The sequence below is a fragment of the Poecilia mexicana genome, unplaced genomic scaffold (genome assembly GCF_051168715.1).
Source record: "Poecilia mexicana isolate PSO_F unplaced genomic scaffold, ASM5116871v1 scaffold_8, whole genome shotgun sequence".
Taxonomy (NCBI): domain Eukaryota; kingdom Metazoa; phylum Chordata; class Actinopteri; order Cyprinodontiformes; family Poeciliidae; genus Poecilia; species Poecilia mexicana.
The window spans coordinates 9442383-9459903 of NW_028263377.1; the positions used below are offsets into that span (position 1 = coordinate 9442383).

General features: G+C 41.4%; 1 protein-coding gene across 1 annotated transcript; it reads right to left on the reverse strand.

Annotated features, from left to right (window-relative positions):
• Window positions 1-279: 279 nt before the first annotated feature.
• baiap2l2a (BAR/IMD domain containing adaptor protein 2 like 2a) lies at window positions 280-15714 on the reverse strand. The gene is made up of 14 exons (XM_014991481.2): window positions 15414-15714; window positions 15017-15092; window positions 12896-12982; window positions 11229-11290; window positions 11045-11116; window positions 9855-9938; window positions 9630-9752; window positions 8040-8138; window positions 6957-7026; window positions 6241-6448; window positions 6069-6134; window positions 4633-4819; window positions 2389-2429; window positions 280-1977 (listed from the first exon to the last, which is right to left on the reverse strand). Exons 1-14 carry the CDS (start codon window positions 15465-15467, stop codon window positions 1896-1898), a joined length of 1311 nt encoding a protein of 436 aa, XP_014846967.2. The 5' UTR covers window positions 15468-15714; the 3' UTR covers window positions 280-1895.
• Between the last annotated feature and the right edge of the window lie 1807 nt (window positions 15715-17521).

Sequence of the window (17521 nt, forward strand, 5' to 3'; positions counted from 1 at the left end):
TCTGAACTGCACCGACTGTCAATAAATTCACTACTTGCTCCAGCGCACCGTTAAACGGGGAGCCATTGACGACTGGGACCACAAAAATGAGAGGTTATTTCTTAAGCAGCGATGAAAACCTCCCGCTATGCTACATTAAACTCCCATTAATTTGCTTCATTAGAGAAAGAAAACAAATGCAGCAGGCTTTATTAATATTCCCAGAATTTAGCAATGAGGAAGACATGATATTTGGACGTAATGCGCTTGAATTTCAAATCAGTGATCATCCCAGACAGATGACGTGACATTATCCTTTAATACACAGCATTATTCATAACACCAGAGTTTTTACACGATCTGCCGCGGGTTCCATTATTTACTAGAAGTACATTCGCGGCACATTTAATATTTAGCGACAGAACTATAATCTCATCAGAACATGTAGGTATAAATGGAGCTGCAGATGCAGGAAGAAAAAAAATCAGAAACAAAAGAGAACTGATATAGAGCTGTGACACAACACAAGCTATCTACAGCTAAATACATTTGAACGCATATGATTCCCAAAATCGGAATAGATTTTTTTTTCTTTTTATATTTTTATCATTTTGAAACCACAAACTTCAATGTATTTTACTACAACTTTATGAGACAGTTTATGGTCTTTGTTTCAAACTGTGATTATTGTTTCATTGATCTGCTGAATAGAACCCAAACGCAATCAGTTGCCTTCAAAAGTTGCCCAATTAGTAGGTTCGAGAAGTTCGAGGAAGAACGACAAACACCAGAAGGTGTAAGAAAGTAAAAAAAAAAAAAAATGACGGGAACAAAATTTAATGAATGTGAATTTAATTTTTCTGAATTTTGCTGGGGTTTTTTTCCCCCCAGTCATTATTCCAAAATGTGTTAAAATAACTTACTAAAGATGGAGATAGAAACAGCCTTTATTTTTCAAAAATTGGGGAAATTCAGGAAACCGTTATTTGCCGCTCTTATTTCTCTGATTGGCTGCCAGAAAAATTTGTCAAGTTGCTTTGCTACTCAAGCTGGAAAGAAAGAAGGAACTGTCCAGCAGCATTGCTCTGATGCTACTAAAAACAAAAAACTAAACCATGGAGAATAAATACAATTTGATAGGATTGATATAAAAGGTATTACTTTTTTTTTTTTTTATCACAACTGTGGTGAAAAAACTCACTGCCAACTAAAATCAGAAGACAAGAGGCAGCATTCATGCTAAATCAATGCAATAATTACTGAATGGTGAATAAAAATTAGAAAAATAAAATGTAAAATTTAATGTTTCTTTACAAATTTTGTAGTAATGTCTGGGTTTTTAAAGTGGGTCACAGGCCAGGAGCTAATGCTGTTTGAGGAACCTCTCGTTTGGACCAAAACATACTGTTTCTGTGGCCTAGTTAAAGTCCAAACCTAGATTTTAAAACTGATGTTAGCAGATGATGCAGCATTTTAATTCCACGTCACGTCCGTCCGATGAGAACGTCCCCAAAAATTACAAAGTGTGCTCTGTCTTACACATAAACTTTAAATCAAACACATTGACGTTTGTGCTTGTAACAATACAAAAAATTGTAAAAAAAAAAAAAAAAAAAAAACCCCACAAGAGGTATTAAAATTTTAAAAGACTAACTGCTTCACTCATTCACATGATGATAGTTGTCAAGAAAACATCCAGAAAGTTGATCTAACATCTGGTTAAATTAATCTGCAGGAAAGAATACGACTATAAGAAAAAAAACAAACAAACAAACAAATATGATGTATTTTTGTTTTGTTTTTTGGTTAAAAGGCATTATTATGGCACACAGATAGTGCTGTGGTTCAATAAAACAGCCATCACCAATCGTCCACCTGTCAAACTAAATGGAAACGCCTCTTCCCTCGTCGAGAAGTCATCTCCGGTATAGTATCGGAGCAGATCTGTCGTTGGTGTGAGTGGGCTTCAGCTTAACCGTGGCGAACGGATTGGTGCCCCTGAGGAACCCGAGAAGAAACAGAGAGAGAGAAGAGATGTGAGAAAAAATAATAAAAAAGAAACAGGGTGCACCTAAAAATAATTGCTCCTGAATCTGGCCATGCAGGGGGGGGCCACAGCCAGAGACGAGCGCGCTGCGTTTCAAACGTCGTTTAGTGAACTGTTCTTCTGAAGTTCCCAAACGTCTGCGGCTGAAATGGTTTCTCTTAATGGAAGAGCAGCCAGTCTGTGCCGCTAAGATCAGTGTCCCCCATCTATTGCTCTCAGATTTAATGGGTTCATGATTCACCTCAGCAAAAATAAAAAATAAAAAATCTCCCTTCCTCCAGAGGAGAGGAGAGTGTGATGAATTGGTTTCGTTTTAACAGCCGTTCTCCACTTTCAGAGCGAGACTGTGGCGTTGCTCTTACCTCGGGAAGAGTTCGTTCTGCGATCTTCCTGACTGCGACTTCTGCAGGAAGAGTGGAGAGAGGAGGAGAGGTTAGCGAGGGCTGACCGGGAACACCAACAGAGGCGGCGCGCACGCACACACACACACACACACACGCACACACACACACACACACACACACACACACACACGTTTGTGTTGCTATCTTTGTGGGGACTTTCCATTGACTTCCATTCATTTCTGCAGCCTAAACCTTACCTTTACCCTTTTCCTAACCCTAACCCTAACCAAAACTCAATTCATACCTTAGCCCTAACTCTCACCCCTGACCCAAAAACAGGGTTTCCCAATTGGTCCCCACAACGTAGTATACGTCAGGAAAATCGTCCCCACAAGGTATTACAAACAAACACACACACACACACTTCACTTTGTGTTCACATGACTCTATTTTAAATAAGCAATAGTGGAGAAGCTAACTGGGAGCATGTAGAGACAAACGAATATAAAATATTATTGATTCATTTTCTCATTTACATCGTTAGCTTGGTTAACTTTAAGCTAAATGTTCCGCTTTGACGGCAGATTTACAGCTAATTGAACTTCAACACGGTCGTTCTAACAACATTGACACATATAAGGATATTTAATCAGCTTATTTGTGTGGTTGAGTAGCGAACAGCATCACACAGTGGAAACCAAACAACAGCACACATCTGCAAACCGCTGGGCTCACGTCGTCAGCAGCTGGAGCTTCCGCCCTGCGTCCACCAGAACGAAGGCTGAGGAGTCATTGAGAACAGGACTCTGCCACAGTGCCCCTGGTGGACAGACGGGTGAAATACAGCTACAGTTCATGTGAGGAACCCCATCCCGGCCACCGTATCTCTCTGCTAGTGGTGGGGTTCACGGCTCTTTTTTAAAGCAGGGTGTCAAACTCGTTTTCATTTCTGGCCACATTCAAAGCTATAAATGTTCTCAAAGGCAGAACGTATTAATAAAACTACAAATGATATTAGTTATTGAAATGAAAGATGACATGAGTTTTGGATGAATAATTTTTTGCTCCTTTTGTTTATGTCCCAGCGAGAGTGCTGCTTATAAGTCATTCCCATAAAGCCAAATGTTGGAATAACAGCATCCTGTACAAGTACCTCACTTTCCCCTTGTGCCTGTTTTCTTTCTCACCGAGTAGAGTTGCAAGGGGGGATCTTTTTTATGGTTTTTATTAACCATAAAACTGCACAAACTGTAATCATAAAACTGCGCAAACTGTAATCACAAAAATAAATTCTCTCAGTGAAAACACGACAATTTGAAAAAGCTCACGTTTTTGTGCTAGGATGAGCTGGTTTTTCAAGATGTACTTCACAAAACTGTGATGAAAACGCTTTTTTTGCATCACATGAGTCATGATAAACAGATAGATGTTACTACTGACAGAAACGACAAAGAAGACGACAGGAAGTGGTAGGAGAATGACGATGAGTTGTTTTTGGACAAAGTTCATGAAAAGTTGTTTGTGTCATTCGGACGTGTTGAATCAATAGCTCTTCTATGAAATTAGCGACTACAATTTTTGTGATTTTAATTTAGTTTCTTATTTAATGGAAACACCTCATCTGCAAAATTGTGTTTTTCTTGACATCAGCAGATTATCGACAAATGTTTGTGCATATTTGCTATGGAAACGCAACTACTGCTATTCTTGCTTAGAGTTCGTTAATGCAAGACATCTCTCCTCAGAAAACTAAAAACAGATAAATGTGCAAAGCCTTATAAAAATACAAAAATTCCAAAACTAAAAAAAAAAATTAGTTGTGATAACTCTTTTTAGCTTAAAAATTTTCATTTCCAAATTCATCCGACACATCAACCATGGTTCAGAGTCGTGTCATTTCTGTACAGAGTCAAAGTGGATCCTTCAATATCATCCCTGTCAGTTTCTTTAACGATATCGCTTCACCAGCAAGACGGAAACAAACATGGCGGATCTCAATTTCATCATCTAGAATCAATACTCGTTCCGCATGAATTGTGTTAGTAGATGCTTGATGGTAAAAAAAAAAAAAAAAAAGTTTAAACAGGCGAAAACACAAAAACAAGCCCCATCCCAGGCTGGCTGATGACATTTTAGAACTCAACTGTGGTAAAATGTAAAAGTTAGTCATCATCGAAGCGTTTGCTTTAGCCGTTTCTGGGTGAACTACTGCTTGTATTCTTAATGGCTTTCTGAGTAAGACGACATTTCCGTCAGACTCACAGATGAGGACTGCGTGGGTGGAGGAGGCGGAGGAGGTGGGGCTCCACTCCTGCTGCTGCTGCTGCTGCTGGGTTTCGGCAGGTCGAACATGCTGCTCATGGCGCTGCTGGTCCTGCTGCTGCTGCTGCTCACTCCTGGTTGGTCCAGCAGGTCGCTCATGCTGCTGCCGCTCCGTAGAGTGTAGTTCCTGGGTGAAGGCGAGAGAAATCTCAACCCAAAAGACGTAAAATCTTCCTCGTTTAATGGTCGCTAACTCTTAGAAATCTTAAATATGGAAATCATTGTATTGTGACAGAGGGCTTGGAGCCTGGACTACTAACAAAGTAAAGAGCTGCTCCCAAACACGTCGAATTTGTCACAAATTTAATTTTGTGTGTATGTTTGCTGTGTTCGTGCTCAAAGTAAAATCGCTAAGCAGCTTTTTGTGGGTTCTCCCACAGCTGTGGGTCACCCATATATGGTAAGTAGTTCATTTTATCCATCCAGACTCAAGTTTGAAACTGACCCTGTTTTAAAATGATTAGCCCCCAAAAATAATAAGAAGAACAGCCTCGGAGCAAATGAACATGATCTGCTTTTAAAAAAAAAAATTATTATTATAATAACTCCAGGTTAACCTCAGGCCTTTCATTTAGCCACTTTATCCAGTTGTGCTTATTTATGAAGTTTTTGTTATTGTTATAGTTTTCTGAGTGATTTTATTTCTGCCAGCTTTGTTCTTCTTTAAAGAAACAAGAGTATTTAGCGGATTTTAGCTAGCCGGGATGTTTTATCAGAAAGAAAGAGTATCCTGCACTATGATGAAATTCCTTCAGCTCTTGTGACTTTTATCCTTTTTAACTTCTCCACAGGATCTGGGTTTAGATAAAAGACGCCCAATGGATGGCAAGTATGAATTAAAGAAGACGTTGAATCAAAAGTTGCTTATAATAAGAGATGTGAGCACATTTGCAACAGTTTTACTTTATTTTTCCTTATAGCAAACTTTTTTATATATATAATTTTCAATTATATTGTGTTTCACGTACACCATATAGCCACAGTAGCTCCAACACATCTGGGAAGGCTTTCTACAAGGTTTATGGGAACTCTTTTTAGAAGAGCATTTGTGAGGTCAGACACTAATGTTGGACAAGAAGACCTTGATCACGGTGTCTGCGCCGATTCATCACAAAGGTGTTCTAAGAGGTCACGGTTTTCTTCACACCAAACTCATCCTTCATCATCTTCTCTACTGACTTTTATTTTATATATTGGCGTGCGGCCATTTTGAAACAGGATCCCTAAACTGTTCCCCACAGAGCTGGAGCATGAAATTGTCCAAAGCGTCTTTGCGTGGCAGCGTAAGCCACAAAAATCTATGCTTAACTCAATGTATTTTTAAAAAAATAGTTTTATGATCATTTTAATGGTGGAAAGGTTATTATGTCATTTACCAGGAGCTGGACGACATCGGAGGATCATCAAGCTCTTCTACGTAGGAGGCTGGAAACCACCCCTGACTGAGAACGAGGACGACAGGGAGCAAAGATGTCAACCAGGAGGTAAGCATTAGTCTCAAGAGTGGGTGACGCCCCTCCACCCACAGCTCAGCTGCCGCCCCCTCACCCTGAGCCGTTCTCGGCGTATCCGTAGAGCCAGCCGTTCCGGGGCTGCCGGGACTTCACAGTGATGATCTGGCCCTTGGAGAAGGGCAGCAGGGTGGGGTTGGAGCCGGAGGGCTGGTGCGGCGCCTTGGCCCTCATGGTCACAGCTCCGCCGCCGCCGCCGCCACCGCCGCCTCTGGAGCGATAAATGCTTCCCACCGGGGACGGCGCTGCGAAACACACAGAGAGAGCAGTTTGCTGGAGCAGAAATCTAGCCGATAAAGAGCAGAAATTATGCACCTGAAGATGTGAACGGCTGAGCTTTGTTTTTAATTCCTGCTCGAATTTGCATGATAAAGTTCTAATTCATTGTTATTCCTAATTACATGCATTAGGACTCTGAGCTGACTGCTAAATCTGCATGCTAATTTCCTTTTGTTTCAGCAGCGGGAGATGCAGATAAATTGATTGTGCTCAACAAGGTGCCGTTTTTTTCCCTCCTGAACAGAGAGCCGACTATGACGAGGAAAGGTGTTTAACATTGTCGAGATCGCTTTTAGGCGGTTGTTGATTTGTCATTACTGGGTCAAATTTTATTTTTTTATTTCCTTTTTAACTTTAGTTAAGAGAGTTAAATGATTAGACAGTCGTTCTGCAGGAAGGGCACAAACCAGGATGCGGTTTGCAAAAAAAAATGCAGAGTGATATTATATTTACTCCTCCGTAAAATCCACTCACCTCTTGACGGTATCTTGCCCAGAGTCATCTCCTCTCGGATCTGTCTGATGTCCTCCGCCCTCATCCCTCCCTGGAAAAATGTATTCATCCAGCAGTATGTGATGCGTTTGTCAATATAACGGCACCAGAGAGGCATTCCATCATTACAGCTGTTTCCATATTGAAGAAAAACGTCTTTGTAATATATTTTTTTTACATCAGAACCACAATTGTAAATGTATCAGGGTTTTTGTGCGCACAGATTGGAAGGAAAGTGACAAATCCCTGAGTCGGCCTTTGGTTGTAATCCCAGCTGGAAGTCTTTCGGTTTGTAGCTTTACAAGTTTTCTGCACATCTACAGATTTCTGCTCGTTCTTCTTTGTCGTTTTGTCCAATTCTAGATTTGCACCACTCGTTGTTGGAGAAGCTCTGTTACTTTAACTCTCATCTGTTCTCTTTGCTCTTTTAGCTACGACTGCAGCCCAATCTGTGAGTATTTGATTCACAAATTCAAATATTCTTAGTTATGATGGTACAAAGACACGCTGAACATACTTGCAGCTCATGCGCTCAATGTCTCACAGGCTTCATTTCTAATACATCCGTCAAAAATAAACCACAAAATCCATATTAATTCCCTGTTGTTGCAAAGGGATCAGTGGATCCTTTTCACCTTTCAGTCGAGGAGCAGGGTTTAATCTCAGGTTGTTAATTCAAACAGTAATTACAGCTGTCGGGCCTTCAGACTGAGGCGCTGCACAGCTTAGATTCAGATTTACACATTTTTATGCCGTAATTCTGCTCCCGTTCTCCGGCTGCAGGCTGAATCCTCTCTGTCTCTGTAATCCAGTCTAATTGAATCACAGATCCTCCACTAGGGGGCACCCCTGCAGCTGAAGTCGAAAAATTGAAACTTTTTTCCCTTTCCAGAGAAGGATTTAATGCGGATTCCCCTCCCCGGAGATGGGTTTTCCTACACCACAGCCTAATTGCTGTAAAGTTTTTGAAGGGCTCTGAGTTTAACCTGGGCAGCAGCTCTGCATAAATGATTCACGGACTCAGCAGTTTGCTTCTCGGCGAGTTGTTGACCCTCTTGAACTCACAGTGTTGTCCACGGCAGCGGGTCGCTGGAGCTCAGCTCGCCTGGTGGCGTCGACCTCCTCCGTCCAGACATCGGTTTTCTGCAGGAGAGGCCCTGACATCTGTCACGTGAAAAAGAAAAGTGTGAACACTGCGGCACTTCTTCTCCATCAGGCCAAATATAACAGCACTCCTGTTAAAACACCTTTAAAAAAAATTCAACTTTAACTGCAGCAGCATGATTTCAATATAAAAGTGAAACGTTTCATTTGGGACCTCCAGAAAACTGTTTATATTTGTGATGATACAACAGGATAGACCTTTTTCAGGTCTCAATCTCAAATGAATGTTATGCAATGGTCGCCATGGATACGTGGTGATCCTTGTTGAGCTTTCAGACTTTGCCTTTAACCCTCCTGGCCACCTTGCTCACTTTCCAAGATGGCAGAAAAATAAACGTGGCTTCCTGTCAGACTGAAAGTCGGGCCGCTTTGACGCAACAGGGAAACAGAAAGTCATTCATTACTAACTAGAAGTTCCTAACTGAAAAAAAAAAAAAAAAAATCAAAACACAAATGATAATACGACATAGATCTGGGAGTGCAGCACAGCTCCTTGCCGCCTGAATTGAGAAAAGGAGCAGCTTTGAGCAGTTGTGGAACAGCTTATGATCCCGTCATTGATTTTTGTCACAACCAATTAAATTAGTCAGATAGAGGCTGTGGGGAGTCAGAGTGTGTTTAGTAGTTGTCAATATTGACAATTAGCAACCACTAAGATAAGAGCAATGAGTAATATTCTGCCAACGCCTGAGCGTCGGTTACATCTGTGATAAGACGAGGCGATGTTGCATTGCTCTGAACACACGACTGACGTCTGGTTGTTTTTACTCAGTAGGATATCAGAGCATCGGACACTGACCTTCTTATAGATAACTATAGATTATGTAAAAAAATAAAAAAACACACACCCAAAAGATCAAGAAGTGGCAAAAACACAGAGTTACTGTTCCACGTGTTTACGTGTCTGGAACGGGTTTGTGCTTTGCACAGTGTGGCCACATGAGGGCAGCGCCCAGACGTCTTATTCACTGTAATCAACTGTTTCAACACACAAGCTGTGTATTTTTCTCTGAGAAATAACTTCAGGTCTGAAGTCTGGCATGGCGAGCGCGGTTCCAACATGGTTTAAACCGTCAGAGCACAGCAGTAAGTGACCATTGTGAGCATAAATATGATATTACTCTGTCTCTTTTATGTGTAACTTGTGGCTTTAGTCGAGGTGCCGGCTCATAACTCAGGAGTTCCCAGTGAATGTAAAACATTAAAGTACTTCCACGCTGCGGGGTCATAAAAATGAGTCCAGAGTTCAAACAAGCATCCTGTTATAATGCAGTTGTTCTTTCTGTGGAAACTGTGACGCTGCTGTGGGAGCGTCACCGATTCCTGGTTATCAGAAAAGGAAGATGAACACGCATGGACCATTGGAGCCGTACATCATCTTTTCCTGTTTCTAATTACAGGAGGCGTCGTTAAGTTGCCATTAGAGTTCGGTTGCTCGCGGCGACCAGAGCAGATCGTTTCAGCTGCGAGCGTCAAAATGTCTCCTTGTACCTTGTTCATGATGAGGCCCAAGGACTGTACGAGGCCGCAGTGTTTCTCAGCCAGGAAGCGGTACCGCCTGTCCTCCTCCTGCAGCGCCTCCTGGTGGCTCTCCTTCAGAAACTGCAGGTACTCCTGAGGACGGACGGTGCAGATATGCATCAAACCCAGCAGCAGAGACATCGGGAAGCGTTTCGCTCCGGTTGAGAAGAAAAGGGGGAAAGAAAACAGGCAGACCTGGCCGGTTCCTCCTCTCCGCTGCCTCTGCTGAGCCGCCGCCGCCTGCTTGTGGACTTCCCTCTCGTACGTCACCCTGCTGTGCTGTGGGACAGTTCGGATCAGATCCCTGCGAATTTCTTCCAGTTCTGATCAAAACGAGCAATCTGACGCACGGTTCTGATCAAAGGTTTACACAAGCTCATTATCGCCACAATCTCACCTCGTTGTTTGACTTGTAACTATTGATTTGAACTTTTTAATAACAACTTCACTGCGTTTAAAGAAAGAACTTGCTATTCAATCTACATGCTCAGATTTACTCATAGACTACAAACTACCAGGCTGCATGGAAACCAAAGGCTTTCTGTAGCCATCCACAAGGAACTGGAATAATTATGTCTGAATATTTAATAACTACAGCGGAATATTAGGGTCAATCTAAGAAAATAAATAAATAAATAGAATTATGAGAATAAAGCCATAATATTTCAAGAATAAAGTTGTAATATTACCAGGAAGTTGAAATACTTTGATTTTATTCTGTTAATATTATGGCCTTATTCTTGTACGAGCTTTATTCTGGTAATTTTACCACTTAATCTCAAAATATTGTGACTTTATTCTTGTGATACTACAATCATATCCTTGTAATTTTATTTATTTATTTATTTTCTCAGCGTGGCCCTACACTGTAAAAAAAAAATCAGCACTGTGGTTGACGATTTTTACAAAATGTATTGTTATTTACGAATAAATTCTGTATTCGTAAATATTGAATTTTAACATATGGCTACCACAGCTGCTGGTATTTTACAGTAAATTAGAGACTTTTTGTTTTAAACAGTGTAATACTCCGTCGTAGATTCCAGAAAACAGAAGTAAAGCTCGCCTTTATATTTAAGTTACATGTCTGATTTGTTATTGTCCAAATTTTCATTTTTCTCTTCTGAATAGTAGATTTAACATTCAGCTAAAACAATTTGCTTCATAATTGTTCCTGAAAACGGGATCGGATATATATTTAATGTTGGATTTCAAAGATGGTGTCGAAGATGTGAGTCACACTTTGTTGCCATGGTGACACGGCACGCGTAGCTTCTTACGGGGTTATAAAAATGACCAATGAATTCATAAATCTCATCATGTTACTTCGATCGTTTTGCATCTTTGTTGTGACGACATCACTCGTCACATGGACTCTCACTCACTGAGATGTAGTCGAAGTCCATCTGAACGCTGCTCTCCATCACCTGCAGGACTTCCACACTGAAGTTGCGGAACTGGAAAAAAGATGAACACAGTTCGCTTTGGTGTCAACAAAAACGGAAAAAAAAAAAAAAAAGCCTGACCGGTGACTAAACCGGTAATCTGATCAGCATTGACGTCATTTACCACGCCCTCCAGCTCCTTGGTGAGTCTCCGCTGGCTGTCGGCGATCTGGATCAGGACATCTCCTTGAAGATAAGAACGCAGTTTGCTGTGAGCAGATTCACTCACTGATCATTAACCTGCTGCGTTTAAGTAAACATGAAACCACTGGCACGGCTACGTAATCTAATTCAGGCGGTGAATAATTTATTACAGACAAATAAATCTGTAAAATGTTTATATTTTTATGTGAGCTTGTCGTTCACAGCTTTATTCTCCGGGCAGGAAGTGGTTACTGTTTGATTCTTCATTGGACCTCTGCTCCATCTCGCCTTCTTCTTCAGGACTCTCATTGGGGCATTGTTCTGAACTCGGTACGATTTGTTAGAGCTACATTTAAATAAAATAAAAGCTGCAACAATTTGAATCTTGTGGAGGGTTTTTTTCTCAATGTACATGCTAACTGAAAAACAAAGAAGTGCCCAGAAGAAATTTTTGGATTAAATTGGTCGACTTAACGAAAAGGGATGTAAATGACAGAAAGATGTCGGTTTCCTGTTGGTGAGCGATGGTCAGATGAAGATTAATAGGCAGAATGGGGTTTAATTTGATGTAACTCCTCCAACCTCTAGTGATAAAGAACAAGGCAAAGCTAAAACCAAAGTTCTCCACTTATTGCTCCCTCTAGCTTCTCCAGAGTTACGGATCATGATCGAAGCTTTTGGTCAGAAGTGTCAGATACACAGTTTTATTGAACAGATGCATGAAGGCCTTGCATCACCTGGTCCAATTCAAAGAGTGGGAGAAACCTCAACTGGACCGCACAGAGCGCTGACCTCAAGACGACAGAACAGATTTCGACATGTCCAGCAACAGCGTCCGACCTCAGAGATCCTCTTCTTGAAGAATGAGCAAAATATTCCTATAAATACACTCCTAAGATGGTGGGAAACCTTCCAGTCTGAATCTGCTCCCGAGGTAAAGATTGCGCCGTCGTTATATTAACTGCTGCGGATTAAGAACAGGAAGTCACTGGCACATCTTTTCACTGCAGAATGGTAAGAAAGACAAAAAAGAACCTCTCTAAAGCAAAGAGTGGCAGCTTGGGGGCAACCGAGTCTCCATAACAACCATTTATTTCAAGGCCTCTGAGCATATTTCTACTAGCTGTGCGGATATAGGTGGTATACTGTGGTCACTGTTAGCTAATTTGACTTTTTGTTGGGCTCAAATGCCAACAAAACTGTTGCTCTGAACATTTTGTAATGACAGGAGAAAGTCCAGACGCCTGACAAGACTTTCTGTTTGCATTTTGAAACGATTCACATGGAAGATTGATCTGTTCTTTCGCAGTAACTGGAAGAAAACTCACACCTGCACAGCCGGCCTGTATGCGAGGTGTTTAACCTGACATCGTCATTTTAGCTCTGAGCTGGAAACCAGAAAGACTTGCTCTCCCACTACTAAACAACGTGGAGTACCTTCTTCTCAGAACAGCTTTTCAAACACATCAAGGGAAGTGCGCAGCAACGCGCATTACACATTCACCGCCATGTTTGCAGGGGAGCAATAAAACACGGCCCGAGGTTAAACTTTGATCTCCTCGACGCGGCGGAGAGCCTGCGTTTAATAAATGACCTCGATGACAAACCGAAGGCGTCCCAGCAAAGCTGCGCAACGACGTCACGTACCCAGGGAGCGGGACGACGAGGAGTAGAAAGCTTTCTCTCCGATCTTTGAAAGCGCCGTGAAGTAAGCCTCGCTGCTGACAACAAGGTCTGAAACAGAGAAAAAAACAAAAAGTAGTCGTGCTTTCAGAGACACGTCTGCCGTACAGACACACTTTATCATCACAGTCTTGCAATAAGTACATTCATATCTGCTTAAACTTTATCACTTTTTAAAAAAAATATTTGTAACAAACACGTTTGTTTCAGTTGCACTTTATGTGACAGATGCAAAACTGAGGGTGGTAGGAAAGAAAACATTTTTCCTCAATAAATTAGCTGAAAAGTGTGGCGTGCATTTATTTCCATCCCTTTTATTCGGACTTGTGTAATTAGTGGAAACATCCCACGTGTGTGTTATTTAATCTCGGTACGAATCAAGCTGCTCTATGAAGGCGTCGCAGGCTTCTTGGAAAACATTAATTAACAAACAACAGGAGCAAGCAGGAAGTCCAGGGAACGATTCACACACAGAGGAAGGCTGTGAAGACGTTTACATGGTAGATAAAAAAAGTTCTTAGCATCTTACAGAGAACTGTCGAATCTATCACCTGAAAAGGAAGAGAGGCTTTTTTTTTTCCCAGAGGACACTAATTAGTTGTGCACTCCATAAATCATGCCTTTACGAAAGAGTAGCAGGAGGAAAATGATTGCTGAAAGAAAAATGTGAGAATTCTTGTTTGTTTATTTGTTTGTTTGTTTTTAAGTAATTTAGGAGCCAAAGCGAAAATGAAGTATTTTTTTGTAAATGTTTAAGAAAAGTACGTCAATATGAAAGAATATGATGTAATAGGTATGCCGGGCCAATCGGTGGCGCTGTAACACCGCCAGAAAAGTACACACACACACACACACACACACACACACACACACACACACACACACACAAAAACAATAAAAACAAAACAAAACAAAACAAAAAGTGGAGCCATTTTTGTTATTTGTGAGAGTTAGACACATGTGGGATAGAAAAAGAGGGAGATGGAGTTACAACATCTTCAATTTAAAAAAAAGAAAAGATGTGACTTTTGAAATTTTGAATTTTGAAATTCATCCACTCTGAAACCCGGTTTTGAAAAATTAACATTTCTGGTTTGTTAAGACACAGAATTCGTTCAGACTCGCAACCTGAACAACAAAAGATAGCTTCTGCAGGTGGCAGAAACCTGAAAACTTCACAACCTGAGTACACGACCACCATGGCGAAACACGGTGGCGGCATCATCATGCTGTTCTTCAGTGGGAACAAGGACGTTGGGTTTGCGTTGATTGGAAGATCCAAATACAGGAAAAATCCTGGTAGAGACTACAAAGCAGCTGAGTCTGGGGTTACCCAGTCGTAGCTACGACTCTGTAGTTTTTAAAATAACCGCAGATTAATCGACAAAATCCGAGACCAATAAAAGCGGCTATGATTAGCCACATCATTTGTGTGATGACTCACTATAAAGAGCTCAATCAATTGAGTAAACAAGCCATGTTTGAATGGATGTTGAGGGAAAAGCTGGTCGGCGTAAGGTTACGGCTCAGCGGCACTGCAGGTGGCACATAGGATCTTAATCTATATTTAATGTCTGCCGGTGGGGCCGTTACTGAACCATGTAGCGTTTACCATCTTTTAACTGGTCAGAGCTCTGTCCGTTTATGACTGCAGCTCATTTTTATTTACATATTATGGCAAATTAAACTACAGGTGTTTTCCCGTCTGGGTGAGGATGATGATGATGTAAATAGTTCCTTCGAAGTAATTCACCTCTAACAGAGAGACAGCAGGTAGACGTAAAGAATGTCAGCTTTCTTCCTTTTCCTCCCTCATTTTTTCCTTCATCTCTCTTATAATTTTCCTCTCCTACTTTATTTTTCTCTACTACTTCTTTTACTCCCTTCCTTTACTCTTTCCTACCTTTTTTGCTTCCTTCCCCCCTATCATCCCTCACTTCTTATCAACTTCCTTCATTTTATCCTTCCCTCATGCAAACTTTCTTTTCTGGCTTTAAATCTTGATTTGTTTTTTGTTTTTCTTTTTCACAGTTATTTATCCCTCCTCTATGACTACTTGTGTCCTTTCCTTCATTCCTTCCTTACCTCTGAAGGCATGGGCAAAGTGGTTTCCCAGCGAAAGCAGTTTCTGTAGACTGGGGTTGAGCTCATCAGTCAGACTCTGTTAGAAAAGCACAGGCATGTATTCACTGAAGGTTTACTTGAATTTTGAAAGACAGAAAGATAGATAGATAGAGAGACAGAGAGAGAGAGAGAGAGAGAGAGAGAGAGAGAGGAAAAAGAAACTTTGAGAAAGTCTGGACTCAGCCACAGTGGGATCAGTAAAAGAACATGTTCTATTCAATCACGCATTTTCTCTGACAACCAAAAGACTCAAATTGTTCTTGGGACGATGGATCGCGTGTGATTGATTGGTGGAAATGGCTCCTTTCTTCTCGCCCTCTAGCTCCGGTCCTGAAGACCTTTTTCTTTTGTTACTCACCGAGTAAATCCCCAAGGTGGAGCGGTGCAGCTGGTCGCCATTAATTCCCGACATGTTCACATCCAGAACGGCGCGGCAGTCAGTAGAAAAGGAAAAACAAAACCCTGGGGAACGCCAGAAACCAACCCGTCAGTCATCCAGGCGGACCGAGTCAGGCCTGCGGAGGAAAGGCGGGTCGAGCCGGATCGAACCTGACGAGGAGGCGAGAAGGCGGCCCGGTGTGATGGAAACCAACACCACCCCCGTCTGAGAAAGACAGGAGTAAATAATTAAACACAGCTAAACCATAAAACACACTGGCTTGGCCCATGCTCTCCCTCTCTCTCTCTCTCTTTCTGTGTGTGTGTGTGTGCGTGCATGAGTCCAACACTCACTGTATGTTTTATTCATTTTATATCAGAGATCCATTTTCATCGAGTCATAAAAACAATCTATTTTTCCCCTGCATTTACTATTTTGATAATCAATAAATAATCATATTTATCACATTATTTTGAGCTGACTAGCAGAGATCTATCTCATAAAGCATATCTATCATTCCTTGTTTTGTTCATAGAACTGACCTAAACGTTGCTATGCTCTAGTGACGACACGGAAATTTACTTTTTACGGCTCTGAGAGAAAAAAAACACAACAGCAACTAAAGAGTCAGGTTGGATAAAGACAGTCAAAGTGTTTTTAAGTCTTCCACAGCTTGTCGAGCTGGATTTCAATGTGGACTTTGACTGGACCATTCTAACTCATGAACTTTGACTGGACCATTCTAACTCATGAATTTTGGGAGGCAGGTGCTCAAGAGGAGAAACGGGGAGTGAGATTTACTGGAGGGACATCTTGAACATCATGTGTTTTAACACAGAAATGTTACTTTGGGCCACACTCTACACAATACGAACACACGCACACGCACGCACGCACGCACACACACACACACACACACACACACACACACACACACACACACACACACAAAACAATTTCAGAAGGGCACATTTTTCTGCCTAATCAGAAAATCTCAGGAGCTTTAGCACCACCTACTGTCCATCTACGCACATCACTGATGAAGCTGGTTATATCTTTGCATTTTCTGACCAGAAGATGATTTTTTTTTCTTGTATTCAGCTTCAACTACCTCTTTAAAATTCCCACAGCTTCATATTGCCACCACCATGACTTTTTGAAGGTTTTTGTTTGTTCGGTTTTGGTCTCCTTTAACCAGAGCAACTTCCACCACGTGTTTGCTAACTTCCTTGCATGACCGATGGAGGCTCTGAACAGGTTGTGGGTTTTCTTTCAACAGTGGAGTCAAAATGTGTTTAATGTTGTCAAATCATCAGTACACAGTGAACCATTAGCCAACCAGGCGACTGCTGAAGCCATTTGGATGCTCTTGATTTTAGCTAGTGGCGTCAGGATAATGGAGGGCAAAACAGGAGTACAGATATTTTCCAAAAAATTGAATTGCAATTAAAAGAAGATGCAGACCTCCTTCTTCCATTGATCTGCTTGATTTACGCCAAACTTCCGTTTTTTGTTGTATATATCTTTCTCATATTTGCCCGCATTCGTGAACTCCCTGTGAACTCACTGCAGTCAAGGCGATGCTGCAAGACTGATCCATTCCTCCTTTTTTTCCCTCTCTCTCTCTCTCTCTCTCGAAGCCTGTACAAAAAAAAAGAAAAAAAGGTGCAAAACCCGTGCAGTGTTTTATCTGATTAGTGGGGGGCAAATCCTAACAGGAAATGAAGCAGCAGCTCTAATAATCGGTTTTGGAGAGCAGCGTGAAGACGGGAGAAGAAGAGACGCAGCGCACAGCAGATGGCACTATAAACCAGAACATTCAACAGGCTCAGCGGACACGATCAGCTAATCTCTTTGTTCTGTAGTTTCTCTGTAGACTAAATTTTATGTGATAAAAAGAGAATCGGTGCTGTTTTGACACTGCTACCCCCCCCCCACCGCTCCCCCCGTTTTTTAAAAATAAAATAAAATAAAATAAAATGATTTACAGGATTTTCTGATGCTGGTCCCAATACGCCAAAGCTGCATTCAATCTCCCTCACCTCTAAATATTACATATTTACTGATTTTGCCTGTATCTTTGTGTA

Coding starts and splice junctions, on each gene's coding strand:
- baiap2l2a (XM_014991481.2), bottom strand. CDS start 15,467: ATGTCGGGAATTAATGGCGACCAGCTGCACCGCTCCACCTTGGGGATT. Junction 11,117..11,228: donor CCAAGGAGCTGGAGGGCGTG/GTAAATGACGTC, acceptor TCTTTTTTCCAG/TTCCGCAACTTCAGTGTGGA. Junction 7,027..8,039: donor CCGCTGCCGTGGACAACACT/GTGAGTTCAAGA, acceptor ACATTTTTCCAG/GGAGGGATGAGGGCGGAGGA.